Source organism: Phyllostomus hastatus, unplaced genomic scaffold, assembly GCF_019186645.2.
Source record: "Phyllostomus hastatus isolate PE091 unplaced genomic scaffold, TTU_PhHast_1.1 phas_scaffold_555, whole genome shotgun sequence".
In the NCBI taxonomy this organism is placed as follows: domain Eukaryota; kingdom Metazoa; phylum Chordata; class Mammalia; order Chiroptera; family Phyllostomidae; genus Phyllostomus; species Phyllostomus hastatus.
Window position 1 is genome coordinate 9,397,176 of NW_025334036.1, and position 20,379 is coordinate 9,417,554.

Consider the following 20,379-nt stretch of genomic DNA (forward strand, 5'->3'; position numbering starts at 1 on the left):
CATTGTAGGAATAGACCACGTGTTGCATGTCTGTTTATTTTGTGATGGACACGGGGTTGCTTCCACCTTCTGGTCAGTGTGGATGCTACAGTGCTCACCGGTGTGCACACGCCAGGTAGAGTCCCTGACCTCGGGTCACGTGGGCGAACGCCTAGCAGCGGAATCGCTGAACCCAGGTCGTTCTAGAGGTCATCTGTGAGGACGCACCATACTGTTTACCCTGGCGGCCACACCGTTTTATATTTGTACAGGTCGTGTTCGGTCTGAAAGCAAAGGCCAACAGCCAAGTTGGGCTTCTGCCCCCGTTTCCTCTTTCATTTCGCTTTCAGGACGCTGCGCTGCTCGCAGCGATGCGTGGCTTGCTCCTCGTCCCCTGGGGCCCGCCTGCCCCCGCGGAACCCCCTCGGCAGCGCGCTGTTTGAAGGAAAGGGTTGAGGGTGTCTCAGCGCTGCGGAGTTTCCTGTTCCCTCGGTGTGCTTCCCACTATCACTTTCCACTTACTCCTGTTTAAAACAAAATCATCGCCTCGTGCTTAGACTCCCTCATTCTAAGAAAAAGTGTCTGCCACCGAACCACGGCAGGAGCTCGCCAGGCCTCGCGTGTTCTCCCATCGGCCGGCTAGTGTGCTTGTGCGCCCGGAGGAGGCTTTACAAGACCCCCTTTGCGAGTGGGACTGGACCGTTTGACAGAGAAGAGATGAAGGTCAGGGTGTAGCACATCAAAGCCAGCAAGTGGGGGGTGGGGCGGCCTGGCGTGTGTAGGTCCGGCTGCGGGGGTTCCTGCGCAGAGCCTTTCGCGTGCGCAGGCAAACACGGCGGCCGGAGTCCCGACCCCCCCCGCCCCTCCCTTCCTCTAGCGCCCCTCCCAGCACGGCGGCTCTGTGCTCTTTCAGATTGCCTGGCACTACGCCATACACGTGTCACCGACTTTCAGATGTCATTTGGTTGGAAGGCCCAGGGTTCTCTGTTGATGAATGTGTCACTTCCCCCTCGGCGGCCGCCGAAATTCTTAAGGGAGAACCCGGGAGGGCCCACATCTGGGCTCTGTGGCCTGCCGCCCCCTGTGGGTGCAGACTGGGGCCTGTTTGGTAATGACCGTGCGGCAGTTCTAAGTCGGTGTGAAAACCGCAGCTTACCAGGCTGAGCCTGGGACTGGCCCTTTAATAGCTGGGGGGTCCTGGGCGTATCTGCTCCTGTGCTCACCTGTAAAACTGCTAAAACCCTCCCACTGCGGAGCTGTTACAGAGATCCGGGGAGGGAAGGCCTCTGTAAAAACACGCACCTTCCCGAGTACAGACAGAAACGGCCCTGCTGGACTCGGGGCCTTCAGAAGTGGCTCGGCAGGGAGAGAGGCTAGCACTTCCGGAGACCCAGCCCCTTCCTCCTCGGAAGAAGTCGCCCCCGAGGACAGGTGCGGCACGCAGCACCTGCCCACCTGGGCACGCGGGAGAGGCACGCTGGCCTCCTGCGTCCGCTCCGCCAGCAGCCGGGACACCCCCAGAGCCTTGGAAACAGCCAGCCTTTCGTCATCGGTCACCTAGTAACCGTCCCCCAGAGGCCGAGCACTTCACGACAGCGGTGAGCAAAATCCCAGGGTCAACACCTAGCTAATGAGTCCCTTCTTTTAGGGAGGCCTTTTGTTTTAGGCCCAAACACTTGTGAGGCTCACCGGGTCTTAGGCACGGCCTGTGATTCAGGCCTGCTGCGTCTGCCTTGCTACTGAGCCTCTTATCCAGCGGCCTGAGTCTGTGGCCGCCGCGTCATCTCCCGCGGTCAGAGTGTAGTGAACGATCGATCCGCTTGTCGTTTTGATGTGTCTAAGTATCTCTGGTCTGATTCTAGAACATTTCCATCGTGTTTCCTTTAAACACGCATGCACGTTTCCTACCGTGACCATCTCCCCTGGCAGAGGTAATGCTTCCTGGATCCTGTTCTTGGGGTAGGCCGGGGTCGGCAGCCTGCAAGGGGCTAACATTTCCCAGCAGGCCCCATCCTGCGCGCTTACTCGGCTCTCCCCCACCCCCCAACCCCCACCCATCCCTGCAGGGGCGCTGGCTGGGAGGCGCCAACAATGACATGGAAATGTGGAGGTCACATCCTTTGCTCCCGGGGTCATCCAGATCAAACCTGCCTTGGCCTGACTTTTGTTGGTGGATGGTGTAGGAAGTCTACGAATCAGTCAAAGCTGAAGTACAGCCCTGGCTGGGTGCTCAGTGGGTTAGAGCATCATCCCCATGTGCCGGGGTTGCAGGTTCAATCCCTGGTCAGTGCACCTGCAAGAATCAACCGATGAATGTGTAGATAAATGGAACGACAAATCGATGTTTCTCTCTCTGAAATCCATCAGGAAAACTTTTTTTAAAAACTGAAGTACAGATTTCTGTATTGTAGGTATTCAAATCTCCTTCTAGCCGATTTCATGGAGCGAGAAACAGAAGAGCTTCCCGCTTTCAGCAGCGACCTGCGCGCCGAGACGGTTCGGCTGTCAGAAACTGAGCAACACCTTCCCGTGGAGCACCTCCAAGTGACACGCGCGACACCCACGCCACACCCGGCTCAGCTTCCCTGCCTGGGAGGCACCGTGGGTCTTCCAGGGGACGGGGGACACAAGACCAGAGGCCAGAAATGCATACAGAATTCGTTTATTTAACTTAAACCATGTAGTACTTTAACTACTAGAAAAAAGCAGAGTAAGAGAAACTAAAGTCGCCTTAGCTTCAGCCATTCAAAATAGACAAAGTTTCTTTTTTTTTCGTAATGTAAAGAATCCAGAGTATATCGCAATAACAGGAATAAATTCTTACAACAGAATATACAAAAACATTTTGAAATTTTTTTTTCATCTACTGATTTTTTTTATATAAACAGAGGAAATTATTTTTTTAGGAATAAATTTATACACAGAAAGTCATCTTATGTAACAAATTGGCCTCGTTAATTACCGTATTTTTAAAATTTTTTTTAAAAAACGTTTTTAAACAAGAAAACTGAGAAAATGCATTATCTGCGATGCATCCATTCCATCGCGCCTTCTGGTTTGATTTTTCTTTTTTAAATTTCGTCCCAGAGGTAGACAAACTCTGGCAAACCTCTCACCGCAAACTCACTGGCTTAGAGAGCAACAGGTGTTCTTGCCAAGCATCCGTCCCACCTGTGGGTGTGTCTACACAACGCCCAACACCCAAATGCTGAGTTGAAAACAGAAAACAAATTGTTTCTGGAACTTTCTCCCATGCTGTGCAAAACACCCACATTTCCAACGATGGGGATGTTTGTGGAGGTGTGTAGACATGGCCCCTAATCCACTGGGAGCTACAGGAAATGGAATCAAACTTTAAAAAAAATTTTTTTTCTGTGTAGTTTTTTTTATTAAAAAGAACTTTGTATTAGAAAAATGTATCCTCTGTGTCGCCTTATAAACAAATAGGCTGTCTTTCTCGTTATAACAAAGCATTGATTATGATATGAGGCATGTAAGCAAGCAGTCTGCGTGCACCAGAATTACCACCGTCTGTGGTAAGTCCGCATGCGGCGGTCACTGCGAACGCCATTAGCTGGGCAGTCCGTCTTTCCATCTCGAGGCTTTGCACAGTGATTGTGGCGGCCACGCCGACCACACCACGTGCTTCAGACTGGGCACCCCTGGGCCGCAACACCTCTGCTCTTTCCTTGGCCAATGAGGTTCTCTCAGTCTATGAAAAGAGCTACGCTCCAAAGGGAAATGACCAGTATAAGATGATCCCCTTCCCAACCAGAGGGTTCTGGAAGACCAAGATACTGAAGATACAGAACTACTTCTTAAATCGTCATCATTCCTTTGTTATACTCTAGGGCACAAAGCTTAGGGGTGAAGAGGGTGAGCCTCAGCTTGGGACAGGGAAAAACCCTTTTTTTTTGGCATATTGTAAAGCTAGCTAGTAAACAGGTGTCCTAAAAAAAAATGGATCACAAACACACATTTGCACACACAGAGAAAAAAATGTGTCTTTAAATTATTTTCGGCGATTACAAACTACAAACATTTTATAAAATTATTCTATGCTCTTACAAAAATGCAATGAAACGTTGAATTAGTTCCTGTAAACCAGATCTTTGTCAACTGACTACCCGTAATCTACTGGACGTAGGAGCCCTATTGAAAATGCTAATGTGTGACTAATTCAAACAATGTTTACCAGAAAGATGCAGACACTTACAAACGTGGCCGTACCGATGAGTGATCGCGTTCTTGCAGAAACAAAAGAAAACGAAACCCTAAAGCCACGCCCCAGAAGTGACCACCGGCGAGTGCGATGCAGTTTGTGTCCTTGAAAAATTTGTCTTAACTCCACAATAACGGTTTCCAATCTAGAATGTTAGGTTTATGGGTTGGAACCAAATGCCCGCGGATGACTCTGGAGCCTTGATGTGGTCTGATAACCTTCAAGAAACCATCGAGTTCAAAACCTGCCCCCCTCCCACCTGCCTTCAAACCCTGTCCCCTTCAGCTCGCAAGTCTTCCCTTCCCACCACATCAAGACCCCCGTCAGAATGGTTCCTACCGCCTGATCGTTCCACTATCAAGGCGTGTTCATCTGCTTTTTTTCCCCTAAATGACCAACTAGTCATCTGAGCTGGAGGCCAGACACGAAACCCTCTGGCCTATCCAAGCTCTGTATCTTCAGCATCTCTGGCAACAGAGAGGTTCAATCTAAACAACATCCTTTCTGGAAGCTCTCGCTTGTACCAACTATGTCAGAGGAAGAAAGTCTGACTTTGATCACTGGTTCTTAACGAGTGGATCTCTGGTCCATGTCTCCCAATGCTGCTGAGCCCAAGAAATGAAAAGACAGACAACAAACACAAAAGTAACATTAACAAGAGAACAAACCCCAAACCTTAAATGCATTACTGGGTCTGCTAAAACTGGAGGGCAGGGCATGGAGGGTCGCTGTCAGCTGCAAGGGGCCCATGTTTTGGGAAGGAGGCGCCTTTGACACTCGTCTGGCCACCCCGGGAGGACCTATCAGTGACAGCTGAGGACCTTGGACCGAGCACCCTAGCCACCTCGACCACTGAACTCGTGTGGCCTCGCCACCGGCGCGGCCAGCGTCATGGGCAGCCACCTGCCAGCGGAGGCGGGCTGCTGAGAAAGAGGCTGCGGTGGAACCCACTGGCCTCGGATTGGCATCGTACTTGGCTCGTCAATCTGTTACCCCAACCAACACACACAACACAGTTCATGCCAAGCATTCTGCCGTTGGGTAGTTCCACAATAACCACTTTTCCATTTCACCGAGCCACTTCTCCTACCACTGACACGTCGTTCCGACTCACGGAACAGGCTGGGAGGAGAGGCCGGTGTTGACCGTGAACCCCATCTTCTGTCTTCCGAGGAGGAAGTTTATTCCAACTTCATGTCAAACGTCACGACAGCCGTCAAGGAGACCTGGGTGGTCTGGGTCTCCGCCGGCTGAAGTTCAGCAACGTCTCCAGAACACACGGGCGCCCGCTGCCTCGGGAAAGGGCTGGGCGTGAGGATGTGTTGACGCTCACACCCACGCAGCGACGCGCCTCGGTGGTTCAGTCACTTCCAGCAGTGGGAGCTGCTGTCAGGAGGAGGTTGCATGGAAAATGCCACGACTCAGCTCGATTAAGCATACAAAAGAGAAAAATCCACAAGCGGCGGGGAAATCAGCACAAAATCAGGCTAGAACTGTGGACAGATGACGGCTTGGTAGAGTCCGGGTGGGTGGTTTGGTCCAGTAGAACGACTGCCCCATCATCACGCAAGCCAACTTTGCGCTTCCATTTCCGTGTTTCTGAAGCATCTCTTACGATGGGCACGACACTGGTAGTGTTTGCTTTCTACTTAAAGGAAAACCACCTACATCAGACAAGAACAGAAGGACACCAACAACTCGGACAGTTGAAATGAAACCCTTATAAACCAGCTGAATGATCTGTAGAAGTCCAGTTGTGGAAAACCGGAGGGTATGTGCAAAAGAGGAGAGAGGCCACTATTCCAAGGGGTCGCCTACAGCGCGGAGGAAGAGAGCCCTGATCAAGCAGTGTTTCTCAATGACCGTGAGATCCCAGGGGACTTGGGAGAGGAGAGGCGTGCTCTTGCGGGAGAGGGGAGGTGCCCCTGAGCGTAGCTGCAGTACCAGAACTTTCAGGGAGCCGACCGCACCGTGGAAGGCCCCAGAGCATTGCTCAGATCAAACCACCAGCTGTCGGAATAGGGGAATGCGCCGTCCACCCCCGTGAGCAGCAGGACAGAGGGACAGAGGTGCCCCAGAAGGAGGCATGGCACCGACCACTGCCCCTCTAGCCCGAAGGTTTGGTACATCTTTGCTTTCCCCTGGGAGAGAGGAGGACATGAGGGTGGAGTGGAGAGTTGGGCCTGGGGAGGGGAAGGGGACTTTTCTCTGCCGTGCATTCTGGGAGGGACCGGCTGGGAGGTCAGCAGCCCAGCGGGAGTGCCGAGGCGGCTGCAGCATTGAGCACAGGCAGCGCGGGGGGAAAGCGCATCCCCACCCGGCGCAGGCCACACCCGGGGCTGCACTCGAGGTGGCGCCCCGTGGTGCAAACACACACACTGCGCCTTTACAGGTGGGATGCCCACAGACAGACTGCCCGCCCCTCGGCACCTCCTGCCCACAGAGCCCGGGAAACCACTGCTCCTCCAGGGCCAGACCCTGTGCTTCGGTCTGCACAGCGCAGTTGGTTTCCGACACAGCCGGCTCTGCCGCTCCCCTCACCTCCCAGCCGGGGTGGGGGCGCCGGGCCCGGGAGGAGGGACATCCTGACACCTCACAACCTCGTTAGCGAACCGAGTTAGAAGAAGAAGAAGAAAAGCAACGGCAAGTAAGACATGTCAGGAAAAGGCAAGCTGTAGGAAACGAGTGGAGAGGGGAGAAGGGGTGGCTGCGACCCCGGAGTACAGCCTGGCCCGGCCCTGCGGCACTGGCGTGTGGCCTGTGGCATGTGGCCTGTGGGTGCATGAGGTTACCAGTGTCAACAGCATATTGCCAGGTGCTGAGAAATGCGAGATGTACTCTTTTTTTTTTGTATATCCACGTATAAAAAATAAGAGTGAGGTAGATAAATGCTTGAAAGAAAAATCCCAAAAAAAGAAAAACTGTCCCGTCTAACACAGACATGCACACACACAGAAAAAAAAAAACCCTTTTGTCAGTATTTAAATTCCTAAGGGGGCTTCTCTACAGCGATTAAAACTAGAATCCGAAAATCAATGAAAACTCCTGTTATACCTTCCTGATGAACTTTTGTCTTTTTCTCAGCTTTTTAAAGGGAAAAAGTGGGGGGCGGAGGCTAGAGAAAATACTGGCACGGAAACTGCCAACCAGCAGACGAAGCACTAAGGAACTTGCTTTCTCTGTTTACTCTCCAGTCCCAACTAGCAATCATCACATTGGAGCTTTGTTCCTACTTGTCATTGAAATGTTTCCATCCCAGAAGCAACGCAGTGCTGTCATCACTCCGGTGAGAAGGGCCGGGAAATGAAACAAAGGACCCCCAGGCCCCAAGGAGTTGGATTCCTGGCCCCGGGGGAGGCCGCCAGCGCCAGAGCCCTGGTTCCCGGGGAGGGAGCTCAGGCTCCTGGGCCACTGCGCCTCAGGCACTGCCCCAGCAGGCCTGGCGGTGGGCGAGCTGACACCCAAGGGTGCCGCCCCCGCGCCCCCCACTCCCTGCCTGTGCCAGGGAGGCCTCTGGGGAGTTTCCGGTTCCTCCAAGGACAGGTCGGCCTGGAAGGCGGTGGCGGAAGGCCGAGGAAGGGGCCGCTGGACCATGCTCCGCTGCACCCTCGGACTCAGCAGCTGTTTTTCCTAGGATGGAAAGATTAAATATCTACTTCAAAGCAAAAAAAAAAAAAAAGAAACAAGTCCAAACGCCTAGGCTCTGCAGTTCGAACTTCTGTTGTACCCAAGAGTTAAAAAAATAGATATATGTGTCACAACCAAAACGAAGGCCGGGGTGGGCGCGGGGGGGGGAGAGAAAGGGGGCTGCGCCACAACGGTGACCGCACACGCTGAGCGAGGACGTGCTAAGGTGAACCTCTGCTGTCTGACCTGAGTCTGTCTCACGTCTTGCGCGGTAGCCAATTCCAACGCGCTGAGCACTCCAACCGAGCTGAGCGAGGGCGGGCTGAGAGAGGGACCCCTCTCCGCCCCCGCCCCCGCCCCTCGCCGGCCTCGGACCCACCGAGACTGCCGGGTCCGAAGAGAACTAACGGGGCGGGGGAGCCGGGAGGGGGAGGGTGGATTTATCCAAAGGCATCCAGCAGTTCATGGCGAATCAGGTTCCGGAAGTGTCGATTACCGGGAGAAGAGGAAGAGAGTCACGCAGTCTAGTACAAAGCGTAAGAAGTTTCTTGGAGTGAGCAGAGAGGGGAGAGGGGTAGACCTGAAGATTTTCATAGAGTAAATCCACAAAGATAAAGAACAAGAAAAAAAAAATAGCAGCTTTCTTTGTTTCTGTACAGACGTATAGATGAATATCTGAACCGTAAAAAAGTTACAAAAGTGACATTAAAGACGATGTGTATGCAAATGTTTCGCGGTCTAACATAGAACTGGCAGAGCCGCGAAGAAGTCCTAGTAACAGAGAAAATGTCGACAAAGCTCAGAACGCTGGGGTCCATGTACCGCTTTTCTTCTCACGGTCGTGGTGCTGTTGGAATTGCTTTCCTCGCAAACCTGCATGAACAGTTGGGCTCAGTCCCTGGAAACCCCTTCTAATCTGTGTCCTTAGGGGGCGGGGGGGGGGGGGAGCTGGGGCTGGAGGAGCCAGGAGACTGGCACGTGGGTGACCTTTGCTCCAGGCCCGTGTGCCCGGCTCTCCCTCGAGGGGGCGGGTTTGCCTCAGCATCCCTGGCACCAGAAGGTGGGGGCGGGGAGGTAGAGGGGGAAGCCAGGGGGGGCTCCTCCCCATCCTCTCTGACAGCAAGCCCCCGTCTGTCCAGTTCCCCCAAATAATAACCTGCGTGGACGTGAGACTTCAAAAGGACACCGGGGGGGACGGTGAGCTGCGGGGCTGCACCAGCGTGGCTCTCCCGGGAGTGCCCGGGGACCGTGCTCACCCCGTGCCTCTGGAGACCAGAAAGCAAGCGCAGGGGGCGTGCGGGACCGCGTCCCGGGTTTTGGCAGAATTTGGCAGCGTTAACATGGTGACAACCTTGGGTGAAGGATGGCCCTTGGTAAAGTTCAGGTGTTCCTAAAAAGGTTCAAGATCGAGTTAAAAAAAATGCCATCGCGACGTGTTTTGTTTTTTTTTATATATATAAAGACCTACGGTGACAGGCAGGTGTGTACGGGAGCAAGAAGGGACCACGGGGAGGGACAGCCATTGTCCTCACTCTGATAAAAAGGGCTGGGCTGGTGGCAAATGCTTTTTCCATTATGAAGCACAGAGAGGAAGAAAGAGGACAGAGAGAGAGATGAGATGAGAGAGAGAGAGAGAGAGAGATGAGAGAGACAGGGAAAAGTGAGGAGACTCGATTCTCAAGTGTTCTGTTGCTATTAAGTGTTGTCATTAAGGTTCTTAAAGGCCCGTGTCAGTTAAGGGTTTGGGTAGGGAAATAAAAAGCGGCTTGCATATTGAAAAAAGGAACATCCCAAGTGTGTTTACTGCAGAGAAGCCGTCTCCCGTGGGCAGCGTGGCTGTTCTGAAGATCCACTGAGGTACAGGAGGCTGTGGACAGATGGTTAGACCCCGCCCCCCACCCGCCCGCCGCACACGCGCATGCGCGCGGCGCCCTCTGCCGGGACGCGGTCCCGCATCAGCAGGTGGACGACTGGGGCAGGGGCAGGGGCCTCTCGTTCTTGCGGCCGCCGTTCATGTGCGCGTAAGGCTGCCTCTCGTCGAAGCTGGCCCGCAGCACCAGCACGCCGGGGCCCGGGCCGTTCTCGGCCTTGTGTCCTGAGTATCTGTCGGGCAGCGGCAGGGAGCACGCGGAGGCCGAGGGGTCCAGCGGCACGCTCTCCATGATGTCCGGCTCCAGGTCCAGCTCCTCGGTGTCGGGCGGCTTGTTCTCGTCGCTATAGTAGAAGGACACCTCCTGGAAGCCGGGCTCCAACTCGTCTTTAATGCTGCCGATGATCTCCAGGAAGGAGGGCCTCATCTTGGGGTTGTACTGCCAGCACATGCGCATGAGCTCAAACCTGCGGGCAGACGGACGGGTGCACATGGGCGCCCCCGCCAGGCTGCCTCTGCCTTGCCATCGGGGTGGCCCAGGAGCCCTCTGCTTCCCCGGGCCTCTCCCACCACTGCATTCCCGCCACCCAGGGCCCGCCCCTGTGTAGTTCCCAAACTCTGCTTTCCTGAGGGGGCCGCACACAAGCGCACAGGGTCTGTTAGCATGCGTTGCCATTATTGGTGACAGCACTAATGGCAAACACAAGCCGGCGTTGTGCGGGAGCACGTCTGGCAGCCACTGATGCAACAGCCTTTCCAGACCTGCAACGCAGGAGACCTCCGGCTCCGCACTAACAGGGCTGAGGAGGGGTCGCAGCTTTTGAGACAGGGATTGCTCTTCCGGGCCTGCCTGGGCTGTTTCTCTGCTGCCTCCGTGTGGCAGGGGACCACTGGGGCGGGGAACCAGCGAACAGCGTGAGGAGGCAGGGCCACCACGCCACAGGAACGCACGTGGTGCGTTTCTGGCACCAGGCAGAGGCTGCGTACTGAGCCGGAGGAGACCCCACCTAGCCGGCAGGGCAGGGGGAGGCGGAGCTCAGGGCCCTGCGCGAGCCACAGCAGCAGAGGACACGGTGTGAAGCCACAGCTGCGCCTGGGGTTCACAGGCTGGGCCGCCCTGGCACCTGGACCGTGGACCTCCATGAAGCCCTCAGTCACATGGGCCCCAGGAAATCATTCGTCCTAGCAAAGGGCTTGAGACCCCCCAGAGACCTGGAAGCATGCCGCTGGGGTGCAGCCAGCCGCCCTGACCCAGAAGAGGCTTCCACGAGGGTTCAGAACAGCTGCCGGCCGAGGCCCTGTTGCTGAGTAACAGGAATGCAGAGGGGCCCGCTGAGTGGACCTTTGGAGCATACAGGAGGGCGGTGAGCAAGGGCGCCCCTGCTGGCCACAGGGCGCGGGGCAGGCTGCGGTTCTGGGGCGGGCCCTTTCTCACCTGAGCTTGAGAGCAAAGTGCCTTCCCTTTCACTTCTGTTCTCAGTGGATCTGTTTTGTTTGTTTGTTTTTTAAACTTCTGGTTAACGAGATGCTTTTCAACAAAAATGGCCAATGGCAGCGCCTCATGTCTAGAAAGGCCAAAGCACCCCAAGTTGGCTCCAGCCATCAGTCAGGGCGGCCGCTTGCCCAATGGACCACCTTGCTTACTCGAGGCCCCAGGGAAAGTTCCAGGGGGAGGAGCCGAGGGACGCACACCCCAGCCCGCACAGAGAAAGGCCCTAGCCGACAGGGCTGCCACCTTGAAAGGCTCGGGAGAAAGGCGTCAGGTCAAGCCAGATGCCGAGGTCGTGACCCTGAGGGGCAGGGGTGGCAGCGAGGCTGCTGCCGGCTCTGCTCTGCTGCCGGTTTCAGTAAACCGAGTCTGGCTGCGGCAGACGCACGCTCACGTCTTCACAATGTCCGAGGCTGCTCTGGAGCAAGTGGAGCAGTCAGAACAGGGACTGTGTGGCCTTCGAGCCCCACATGTGGATGGTGTGGCCCTTTACTCGTAAAGCTGCCCCCACCCCCCAGCTCCGGTGGAAAGTGCCATGACCTGCAGAGTGACTCAGCCGCCCCCTGCACCCAATGACCCACATCCAGCCAGCACAGTGGCCGCGTGAGGGGCCTCAGCAGCTCTCACTGGGGTCTGGCAGCAAACCTGAGCTAGAAGCAGGTGCACCGGAAAAAACCCCCGTTTTGGAGACGAGAAGCAGAAGTCCCAAGGGATTAAATCTTTGGTGCAAGGTCCCCACACCAGGAGGGTGGAGCAGGGGTGGACCCTCTGGGCAGGAGTGTGGCTGCACTAAAGGCCACCTGCCTCCAAAGGAGGAACTTCCTCTCCACCTGAACAGAGAACCCACGCCCCACCAGGAGACACCCCTGTCCTGTGTCACCCCAGAATCACAGGTGCCATGGGGGGTTGCAGTGATAAACTGGCAGCTCCCTCTTCTCATGTCCCCAGCACTTCCTAAAAAAAGGACCCCCCCCACACACACACACAATACATGAAACCCATCTATGGCGCGGCTGCGAAGGCCTCTCGACTGGCTGACTTCCCCTAAAGAGCAGCGCAGCCAGGGCCGAGGACACGGGACGTGCCCTGGCTCTGCGCCCCTGTGGCCCGGGGCTGAGGCGGTGCCACCGGCAGGGGTGCACTCTTTGTGACCTTAGCACACACAGGCCACGTGAGGCCACTTTCCAACCACCCCGGAGTCCCAGCCCTTCCAGGGCGGCCCATAAAAGGCAGTCTTTCTTTTTATGGAAGAGTGAACTCTGTGGGATCTGAGACCTTGTTTACTCTGCTTCCCCAAGAAAACTTTCCAGTAGGTTCTAGGATTTATGAGCTGATAAAACTCCTCTTCAGAAGAGCACATTTTTCACACTAGTCAGCTCTGGTGAGCAGAAGCATCCTTCACTGAGCTCCCCCCACCCCATTTGGGGTGTGCACAGCCCTGCACCCAGGTCGGGACAGGGCCAAATGGAGCTGCCACCCTGCGAGACGCAGCTGCCCACGGACACGCGGGAGCCCGCAGGCTGGAGGAGGACTGCGCTGCCTGCTCCCTCCTGTACACCACATCCCTCACCTCCCCACCCTGCTGTGGGCCGGCAGGCGGTGGTCACAGCCAAGGTGTGCACTGCAGCCCCAAGGCCCAGCGTCAGCTCAGCCTCCTCTAAGTGCTGAGCGACCATCACAGAGGCTCAGTGCTCCCTCTGCCACCTCCTCCTGGCAGCCCCAAACCACCAGGATTGTCTTATGAACCACCTCTCAGCCAGGAGGAGCAGTGGGACAGCAAGGCCCACCTGGCCCCTTACCCACGTGCTCTGCTTTTGGGTGGAGATCAAGCACAGGGCCTGCGTTCCACAGGAAAGCCCGTCACAAGGCCACCTGGGCCGGAGCCGCCCCCCCGACTGTTTGACAAGACTACCAGCAAAAACCAGGCATGGCCGCTCCAAGCAGCCAGCAGTCAGCACATGCCCAGAGGGGCTCAGGGATGCTTGTGGCCTGAGTATGGTGACCTGAGCCCAAGAGAAGGCTAAGGGTGACCTTTGTCATCAATTTAAAATACAGAATCAGCCCTGGCTGGAGTAGCTCAGTGGACTGAATACTGGTCTGCAAACCAAAGGGTCACTGGTTCGATTCCCAGTCAGGGCTAATGCCTGGATTGTGGGCCAAGTCCCCAGTAGGGGGCGTGCAAGTGGCAACCACACACTGTTTGTCTCCTTCTCTTTCCCTCTCTCTAAAAATAAGTAAATAAAATAATAAATAAATAAATAAATAAATAAATAAAGGAATAGCCCATAGAATAGCCAGCAAGCCACAAGACGAATCTGGCCACATGCCGCCTGCTAAGTGAACACACACTGAGGCCTGGACCCTGGAGGCCTGGACTGGGGGCCTGCCTCTCAGCCCGACCTGACGGGCTGCAGCTTCACCTACTCACAGGCATCACCAGGCAGCTGCCGCATCTTCCTGACACTGAGCTGGGGCCACCAGCAGCCACTGTGCGCGCCTCACCCATGTCACCCTCCGGGTGCCTGTTCAAATGGCCGGGACCCAGAAGACAAGTGGTTGTTCTCCCCACAGACGCCCAGCAGGGCTCTCAGGCAATTCCCAAGGGCTCGGTGACGCCCTGTCCTCTGGAAGAAACAGGAGTCCCTTCTTTTCTCCCCTAACAAGAGAGCTTGTCTCCCACAGCCCTCTTCCTCACCTGAGCTCATCAATGCACTCCCGAGGGCGACACAGACACTCCGTGCGACCAACTCGCCTCCTTTCGTTTTGCCCTAGACTCAGAAGGGGCAGAAGTCTGCCGAGGGGTTCAGGATGGCAAGCGGACATGCCCCCCGACTTAAACCGAGTTCCTATCCGAGAGCGACCACTGCACGCCAATTCCCTCGTCCCTCGGGGGTGGGAACAGGAAGTGTGCCGCCATTCCCACGGCAGGTGGGCTGCTTCCCGGGCAGGTTAAATTCACAGGAAACTGCAGGCACCTGGAGCCGGATCCACTTGAGGAGGCCCCATAAGCTTCTCAGAGACAAACTTTGCCCCAAGTCCAAGAGCAAGCTTAAACACAGCCTTTCTCCTCCCACCACCCCCTACCCACGCGAATGCCTCTAGGTTCACGCCTGCTTCCTGGGACCCTTCGTGCGCTTGCTGGAACACCCCCCGTTCCAGCACTGACCTCCGCTGGGCCCCACACACTTCCACGCACATTCAGTGGGCAGCGATCTTTCCTCATGCTCCGTTACTAATACTTCTCCTCCGAATGAAGGGTTTGTTTTTTTTTTTAGCTGGGCTAACAAGAAGGCAGCAACCACGTGCTTCAAAGTGCAAAGCAGTCAGCCTGTGGGGAACTGGGAGTGGGCGGGTGTGCAACCAGCTTCCACGACCCCAGGGGCCTCACCTCCTGGTGGTCACACCCCATGTGATCTCCCCCCAGGCCGTGGAGCCCATGTATCAGCAGGTGACGAACTGTGGAGGGTGACTTCGAGGACAGGCCACGGCGCACCCTGTGGGATCTGCCCTGCTGTGGGATCCTGCACCCTCGCCCGGGGTAGGCGAGCTGTGGGGCAGCGGGCCAAGCTGGGCCTGCCCTCTGATCTTGCAAGGCCCTCGAGCTAAGAATGGTTTTTATACTTGCAGCTGGTTGAAAAAACAATCAAAATAAGAATAATATTTTGGGACATGAAAATTATGTGAAAGTCAAATGTCAGAATCCAAAGATAAAGTTTTATGGGCACACAGCCACGCTCGCTCACGTGAAGTCTGTGGCAGCTTTCGCAACCAAGACTGGCTGGGCCCATGGGGCTGAGCACAGTGGCACTCGGTGCTTTTAGAGAAAGAGTTGGCTGAGCCCTGCTCCAGAGGCCAGCTGCACAGCCTGCTCCAGGGACACTGGAGCTGAATCACAGAGAAGCTCACGCCTCTCACGGTGCTCAGCCACATGAGTGCTTCACCTTGGAGGTGGACCCCACGCCCCAGCCTTCTGGCCAAGTGGCTCCTGGATGCCCAGCCCTCAGAGACTGTGACATAGCAAATGCTGATGGTTGTCTCAAGCCGTTAGGTTTTAGGTAATGCTACAATGCAACAAACAACTCATTCAGGTGGGGAGAGAGAATTCCCACGCTGGGCAAGAGAACGCACTGACTGGACGCTGTCCTGGGAAGCTCCTTGGTGAGGGGTCCTGGAAACCAGGGCCCCCTGATACACTGCCCTCGGTGGAGTGGAGCCCCTGCCCCTGGTGGTCCCACCTGCAGCCCACGCCTAGGCCCATGCTCACTCGGAGGATGAGTGGGTCTCCTGTCCCCTGCACATACACATACACATGTGCACACTGATACAAGGGTACCGCCCCCACACTTAGCTGTACCTGTCCTGAAAATCACTTTTGGAAAACTCCTGAATTAGGGTCAAGGTCCTAATGAGAGCCTACCTTGTACCTGTGGGGTCCAGAGGGATCTCTGAGACCCACCTCCACTCGAATATTGACCGCAAGTCCCGAGCTCCCCGCCTACACCTACCGCCCAGCCACAGGCACCTGCACCCACACCTGCCGTGACCCGTTCCAGCAAAGACACCGGGGCCCTCCCGCCTTCAGCAGCTCCTGCCTCCGCCAGCAGAGGGGCTTCTCCTACAAACCCAGCCGTGAGGCTTGCCCACCACCACCTGCCCATGACCCCAGGGTACGCACAGCATGTCGGGGCAGTTGTCCGGCTTGTCCAGAAGGCCGCCCTCCATGACGAAGCGCAGGACTTGCTCGTTGGACAAGCCCTGGTACGGCTGCTCGGCCAGCGTGGCGATCTCCCAGAGGACAACCCCGAAGGACCTACGGGGAGGAGAGAGGCATGAGCCTCGGCAAAGAGGCACAGAGCCGGGTTGCCCCCCGTCCAGCACCCTCCCCCCGCCCAGGCGGGCCCCGAGAAGTGGCCCCACGGCGGCGACCGAGCACGCGGCGGATGGCGTGCTGGGCACTGCGCTAAGTGCAGACCGCCTGTCCCGTTTGCTGGCGCCATTTCCCTGCAGAGTAAGTGTGGCCGTGGTCGCAGAGCTGAGGACATGCAAGTGGAGGGAGTTTCAGGGGCCCTGGAACTTGAACCCCAAGCAAGCCAAGGTGGGGCCTGACCCCAGCCATCTATCTGGTAGGGCGGTCTCCAAACACGCTTTTCTAAAATAATCGAACGTGGATCCCCAGGCCCTGCCAGGACGGCGAGTCAGCGCCTCAAACGTGACCAGGGGCGACCCCGCTGTCCGACAGGCTCCCTGCCAGGGAGACCTCCACCCAGAGGCTCTCAGTGAGGGCTGCACGATAGAACTGGGGGTTTCAAATCTGCTGCCTGGGCCCCCGACTGGAGTTCTGATTTCACTGGTTCAGGGTCAAGGTTAGGGTCGGGGCCAGGCCTTGGGGTGTCGGAAAGCTCAATAGGGATCTCGCAGGCCTGGCGGGGCCAGGGAGAGAGGAAGCCCACCCCCACTGCCCCCGGGAGCTGGGGAGCTGCGGGCCTGTCACAGCTCATTTGTGCAGCTGGGAGCCCAGGAGGGCGCCGCTGGCCGGGCCCGGGAGGTCACAGGTGAGAAGGAGTCTTTAGGACACACTCGAGCTGCCGGAAAGGGGGCTGTGGAGGAAGCCAGTCAGCAGGAGGGGCAGCGGGCGACCCCGCCCTGCACGCAGCCCCGCCTGGCGGTTCAGAAGGCCCGACTACTGGAAAGCACATCAGTAGAGAGAACACGGGTCACCCGCCAAACCCAGGGACCGGCCCGGCACACGTCGCCACCTCTCCGTCAAAGCACCATGCCCAGCGCTTCGGTGTGACAGTAAGGAGAGAACCATCTGGGGCAGGCCGGCTGCAAACCAGACGACCTCCTCCTCGCGCTCAGGAAGCTAGCGCACCTTGCCGGGGCCCGTTCAAATGCTGGTCCCAATCTGCACCTGTCTCCGCAGTAAGACCCGAGGCCCCTGAGCTGTGGAAGGTTTGAGAGCTTAACAAAAAGCCACACAGGCCACTATTTAAACGTCTCCTCTATGCGGTCACCCAGAGGGCTGGGGCAGACACCGGCCATTTCTGTGACGCATCTGCAACGGGCCCGGCGCAGGGGCGGCCGAGAACCCAGCCGACGTGCCAGGAGGCAGGTGCGCCAGGGCCCTCGAGTGCCAAAGACCTCGGCTGAGTCTCAGACCCTGACCGCCTGGCCACAGTGTCCCCGAGGAACTGCCACACTCAGTGTAACACTGAGAGGCCCCCGCACCCTCCGTGGGCGAGTTTTCTCTGCACCCCTTTCTCTCCATCCCGTGCCTGGGCCCACAACACGGGCGCCCGCTGAACGAGGACACTCAGCAGCGGGAGCGGCAGGGAAACGCATCAGGGCTCGTAAGCTCCGGGTCTACGCAGAGCAGTGGCTGCAACCTGAAGTTCTAAGTGAGCCTCCCCACTCCCCCCACCACCCCCCGTGTATTTATCGTGGAAGATAACAGCAGAGAAGGCAGGCGGGGGCAAGCCGAGAGGTGCGGTTTGCTGGCACCTCCGGCTCCGGAGCGGAGGGCTCCAAGCCACGTCGTGAGCAGCTAAGAACTGAAAGACACGGGGGTCCTGCAGAGGTTTTCACTGCCACAAGGGCCACCTGTGCTCAGCCAGCCCACGGACAACTGGGAGACCTCAGCGATGGACTGCGGCCCGCATAACACTCAGCCAAAGCAGGAAACGGGTGACAGGGAGCAGGAAACGGGAGGAAAATCACGCCACGGAGACCGAGCCAGCGGGATCTGTGGAGACTGGTGTGTGGAGGGGGGCCCCGAGTGCCAGGGAGCCTGTCTCATACCAGACGTCGGAGTGAGTGGTGAACACGCCATCCTTGAGGGACTCGGGGGACATCCAGCGCACGGGCAGAAGGCCCTTCCCTCCTTTCCGGTAATAGTCAGTCTCGTAGATGTCTCTCGTCATGCCGAAATCTGCGGGTAGGCGGAAGGCACCGGAGTTAGTCTGTTCGAGCAGCTCTCGGTGGGGCGGGGGGGGGGGGGCCCACAGCCTCGTCCAGGGTGCAGAACTCTTAAAGGGGCCAAGAGCCCCTGCAGCCCCACCGGCAGCAGCCGTGGGAGCTGCGTTGATTCCCCACGTGACAAGCGACTACCGGGAGACCTCTGCTCCGAAACACACTGAGGGTCTGGTTCTTTGGAAAGTGGATCCCTTGTTGCACTTCAAATGACTGGCAGCTAACGAACCCTCAAGTTCCGGCATGTGTCCAGAGAACGCGTCCTGCGTGGACCAGGGGTCGCTCACAACACGTGCCTTACCCCTAAGGAACAGCAGGGGCGCACTGACTCTTAGTCACCTGACAGCGCCCCCCAGTTGCCGCAGGAAAAGGGCCTCCTTCACCGTCTGATACGGCAGAAAGCCCCGAGTTCCCAGCCACGGTGGGAAAAGAACCCGGCGCGGCTCCTCAGGGACGCTATTTACTAGGCCTCTGGCGCCGTTACTCAATCACGGTTCTCAGCAGGTTCCTCCCACTCAGTTTTAGAAATTTCCCCCCGTTTGCCACGTCTCTAGAAGATGTCACGTAATTATGTTTGATGGCACGCTTGCTTTAGAATCCTTAAACTATTACTCCTTTGTCAGACCGATCTCCCGCTCGGAGGTGTAACCTTTCCGCACAGCGGCTGTTCCGCGCTCCCGCCCAGGAGACGGGGCTGCGCTCCTTTGGAGAAGGCGCCTTCGTGGCCCTGACTCGGCCACAGCAAGGAAAGGCCACGGACCGAAGCCAGTTCCTTGGACTGATGTCACCAACATCGTTTACTGGTCACTCTGCCTCTGATACCACGGTCAGATTTGGGGTCCATGGGGCAGCGGGCGCTGGGAGCAAAGATTTGGGCCCCGGTGAAGGACCGAAATGAAAGCCTCATCTCAGAGTTAATGCAGACACATGCAAACCGGGATGTGCCTTTATCTGTTCAAAACCGGGGGGGCGGTGGGGGGGCGGAAAAGAAAGAAAGAAATCAAGGACATACACTGTCTTCCAATACAAAAGATTCATTGCAGATTTTTGGAAGGAAAACCACACGTGCAAAGAAAGTATCACCATAAATATGCCGCGTGGTTGAAACGCAAATATGGTCCCTGGCGACTTGGACCTCAAAGGGCAAGTGACACCGTGGCCCGCCCACTCGCAGCAGCGGAGAAAGGAAGGAGAACGCCCCCCGCCCCCCACACACACAGGCACCAGGCAGGGGGTGGGGAGGGGACGCCGACAGGGAGAACCTGGGCACGTGGTCCCTCACCGACCCCGCCACCTCCTGGGTCTGCTACGCTGCCGCTCCCACGTCAGAGGCGGAGACCTGGAGGCTCACCGAACACGAGGCACTCGCCCCCAGCTCTCGTCCACTAGTGGCAGAACCTGGGTTTGAGCTGAAGCTCACCCGCCCCCCCCTTCCCCCGCTGGGGTAAGGGAGCTGGTGGCATCCCCATGGAGATGGAGAAGTGAGGGGCATGGGGACAGAAGGGGAAGTGACTAGGGTCACAAAGGAAGCCCAGATGGAGGCCAGAGGGACTCCTCCCTGGGCAGCTTGGGGCAGGGCAGTCTCCTGGGCTCCAAGGGGCACCAACTGCCTTGTGCGAGTGCCTCCAAGGGCCAAGTCCAGGGACACCCCGGCAGCCCCTACTGGGCAGCTGATGACCAGGGAATATCTGTTATGATGGATGGGGCTGCCTTCACCGCCTCTAGTGACTGCGAGGACCACTGTGAAGGCTCACCCGCATCTGGAAACCATGCCAGAGGGGGGTGGTCAGTGCCCACTGAAGGGCCAAAACACTTCCTTCAGCATCATTGCCACAGAGGAAAATATCGGTGAAGGAAGCTGGGTATTTCCAGAGCAGACAAGTTCAAGAGCTAGAAAAAGGTTAATTTTGTTTTTAATATTTGAAATATTTGTTTATCGATTTGACAGAAAGAGAAACACCGATTTGTTGTTCCAGTTATTGATATATTCGTTGGTTGATTCTTCCATGTGCCCCGACTGGGGATCAAACCCTCAACTTTGATGTTTTGGGACAACACTCTAACCAACAGAGCTACCCAGGAAGGGCTGATAGCACTTTTTATTCCCAAGTCAAAGTCACCTGAGGACACCATCTCAATTACTTCTGCAACCAATGCTTAGAATTATCCTGCCAAGAAACGCCTCAGACGCCAGGAGAGGAAGCTGAGGGACCCCGGCCTCCG

At 56.8% G+C, this 20,379-nt stretch overlaps 1 protein-coding gene across 2 annotated transcripts in view; it reads right to left on the bottom strand.

The window, feature by feature from the left end:
• Window positions 1–2,625: 2,625 nt before the first annotated feature.
• Window positions 2,626–20,379, bottom strand: part of IGF1R (insulin like growth factor 1 receptor) — a 223,772-nt gene continuing 206,018 nt past the window's right edge. For both annotated transcript variants that reach the window (XM_045825054.1, XM_045825053.1), the window contains exons 19-21: window positions 17,986–18,115; window positions 15,863–15,997; window positions 2,626–10,165 (exon numbers count right to left, since the gene is read on the bottom strand). In XM_045825054.1, coding sequence (XP_045681010.1) covers window positions 9,784–10,165; window positions 15,863–15,997; window positions 17,986–18,115 — 647 coding nt within the window. In that variant the 3' untranslated portion in view covers window positions 2,626–9,783. The remainder of the gene's footprint in view (window positions 10,166–15,862; window positions 15,998–17,985; window positions 18,116–20,379) is intronic.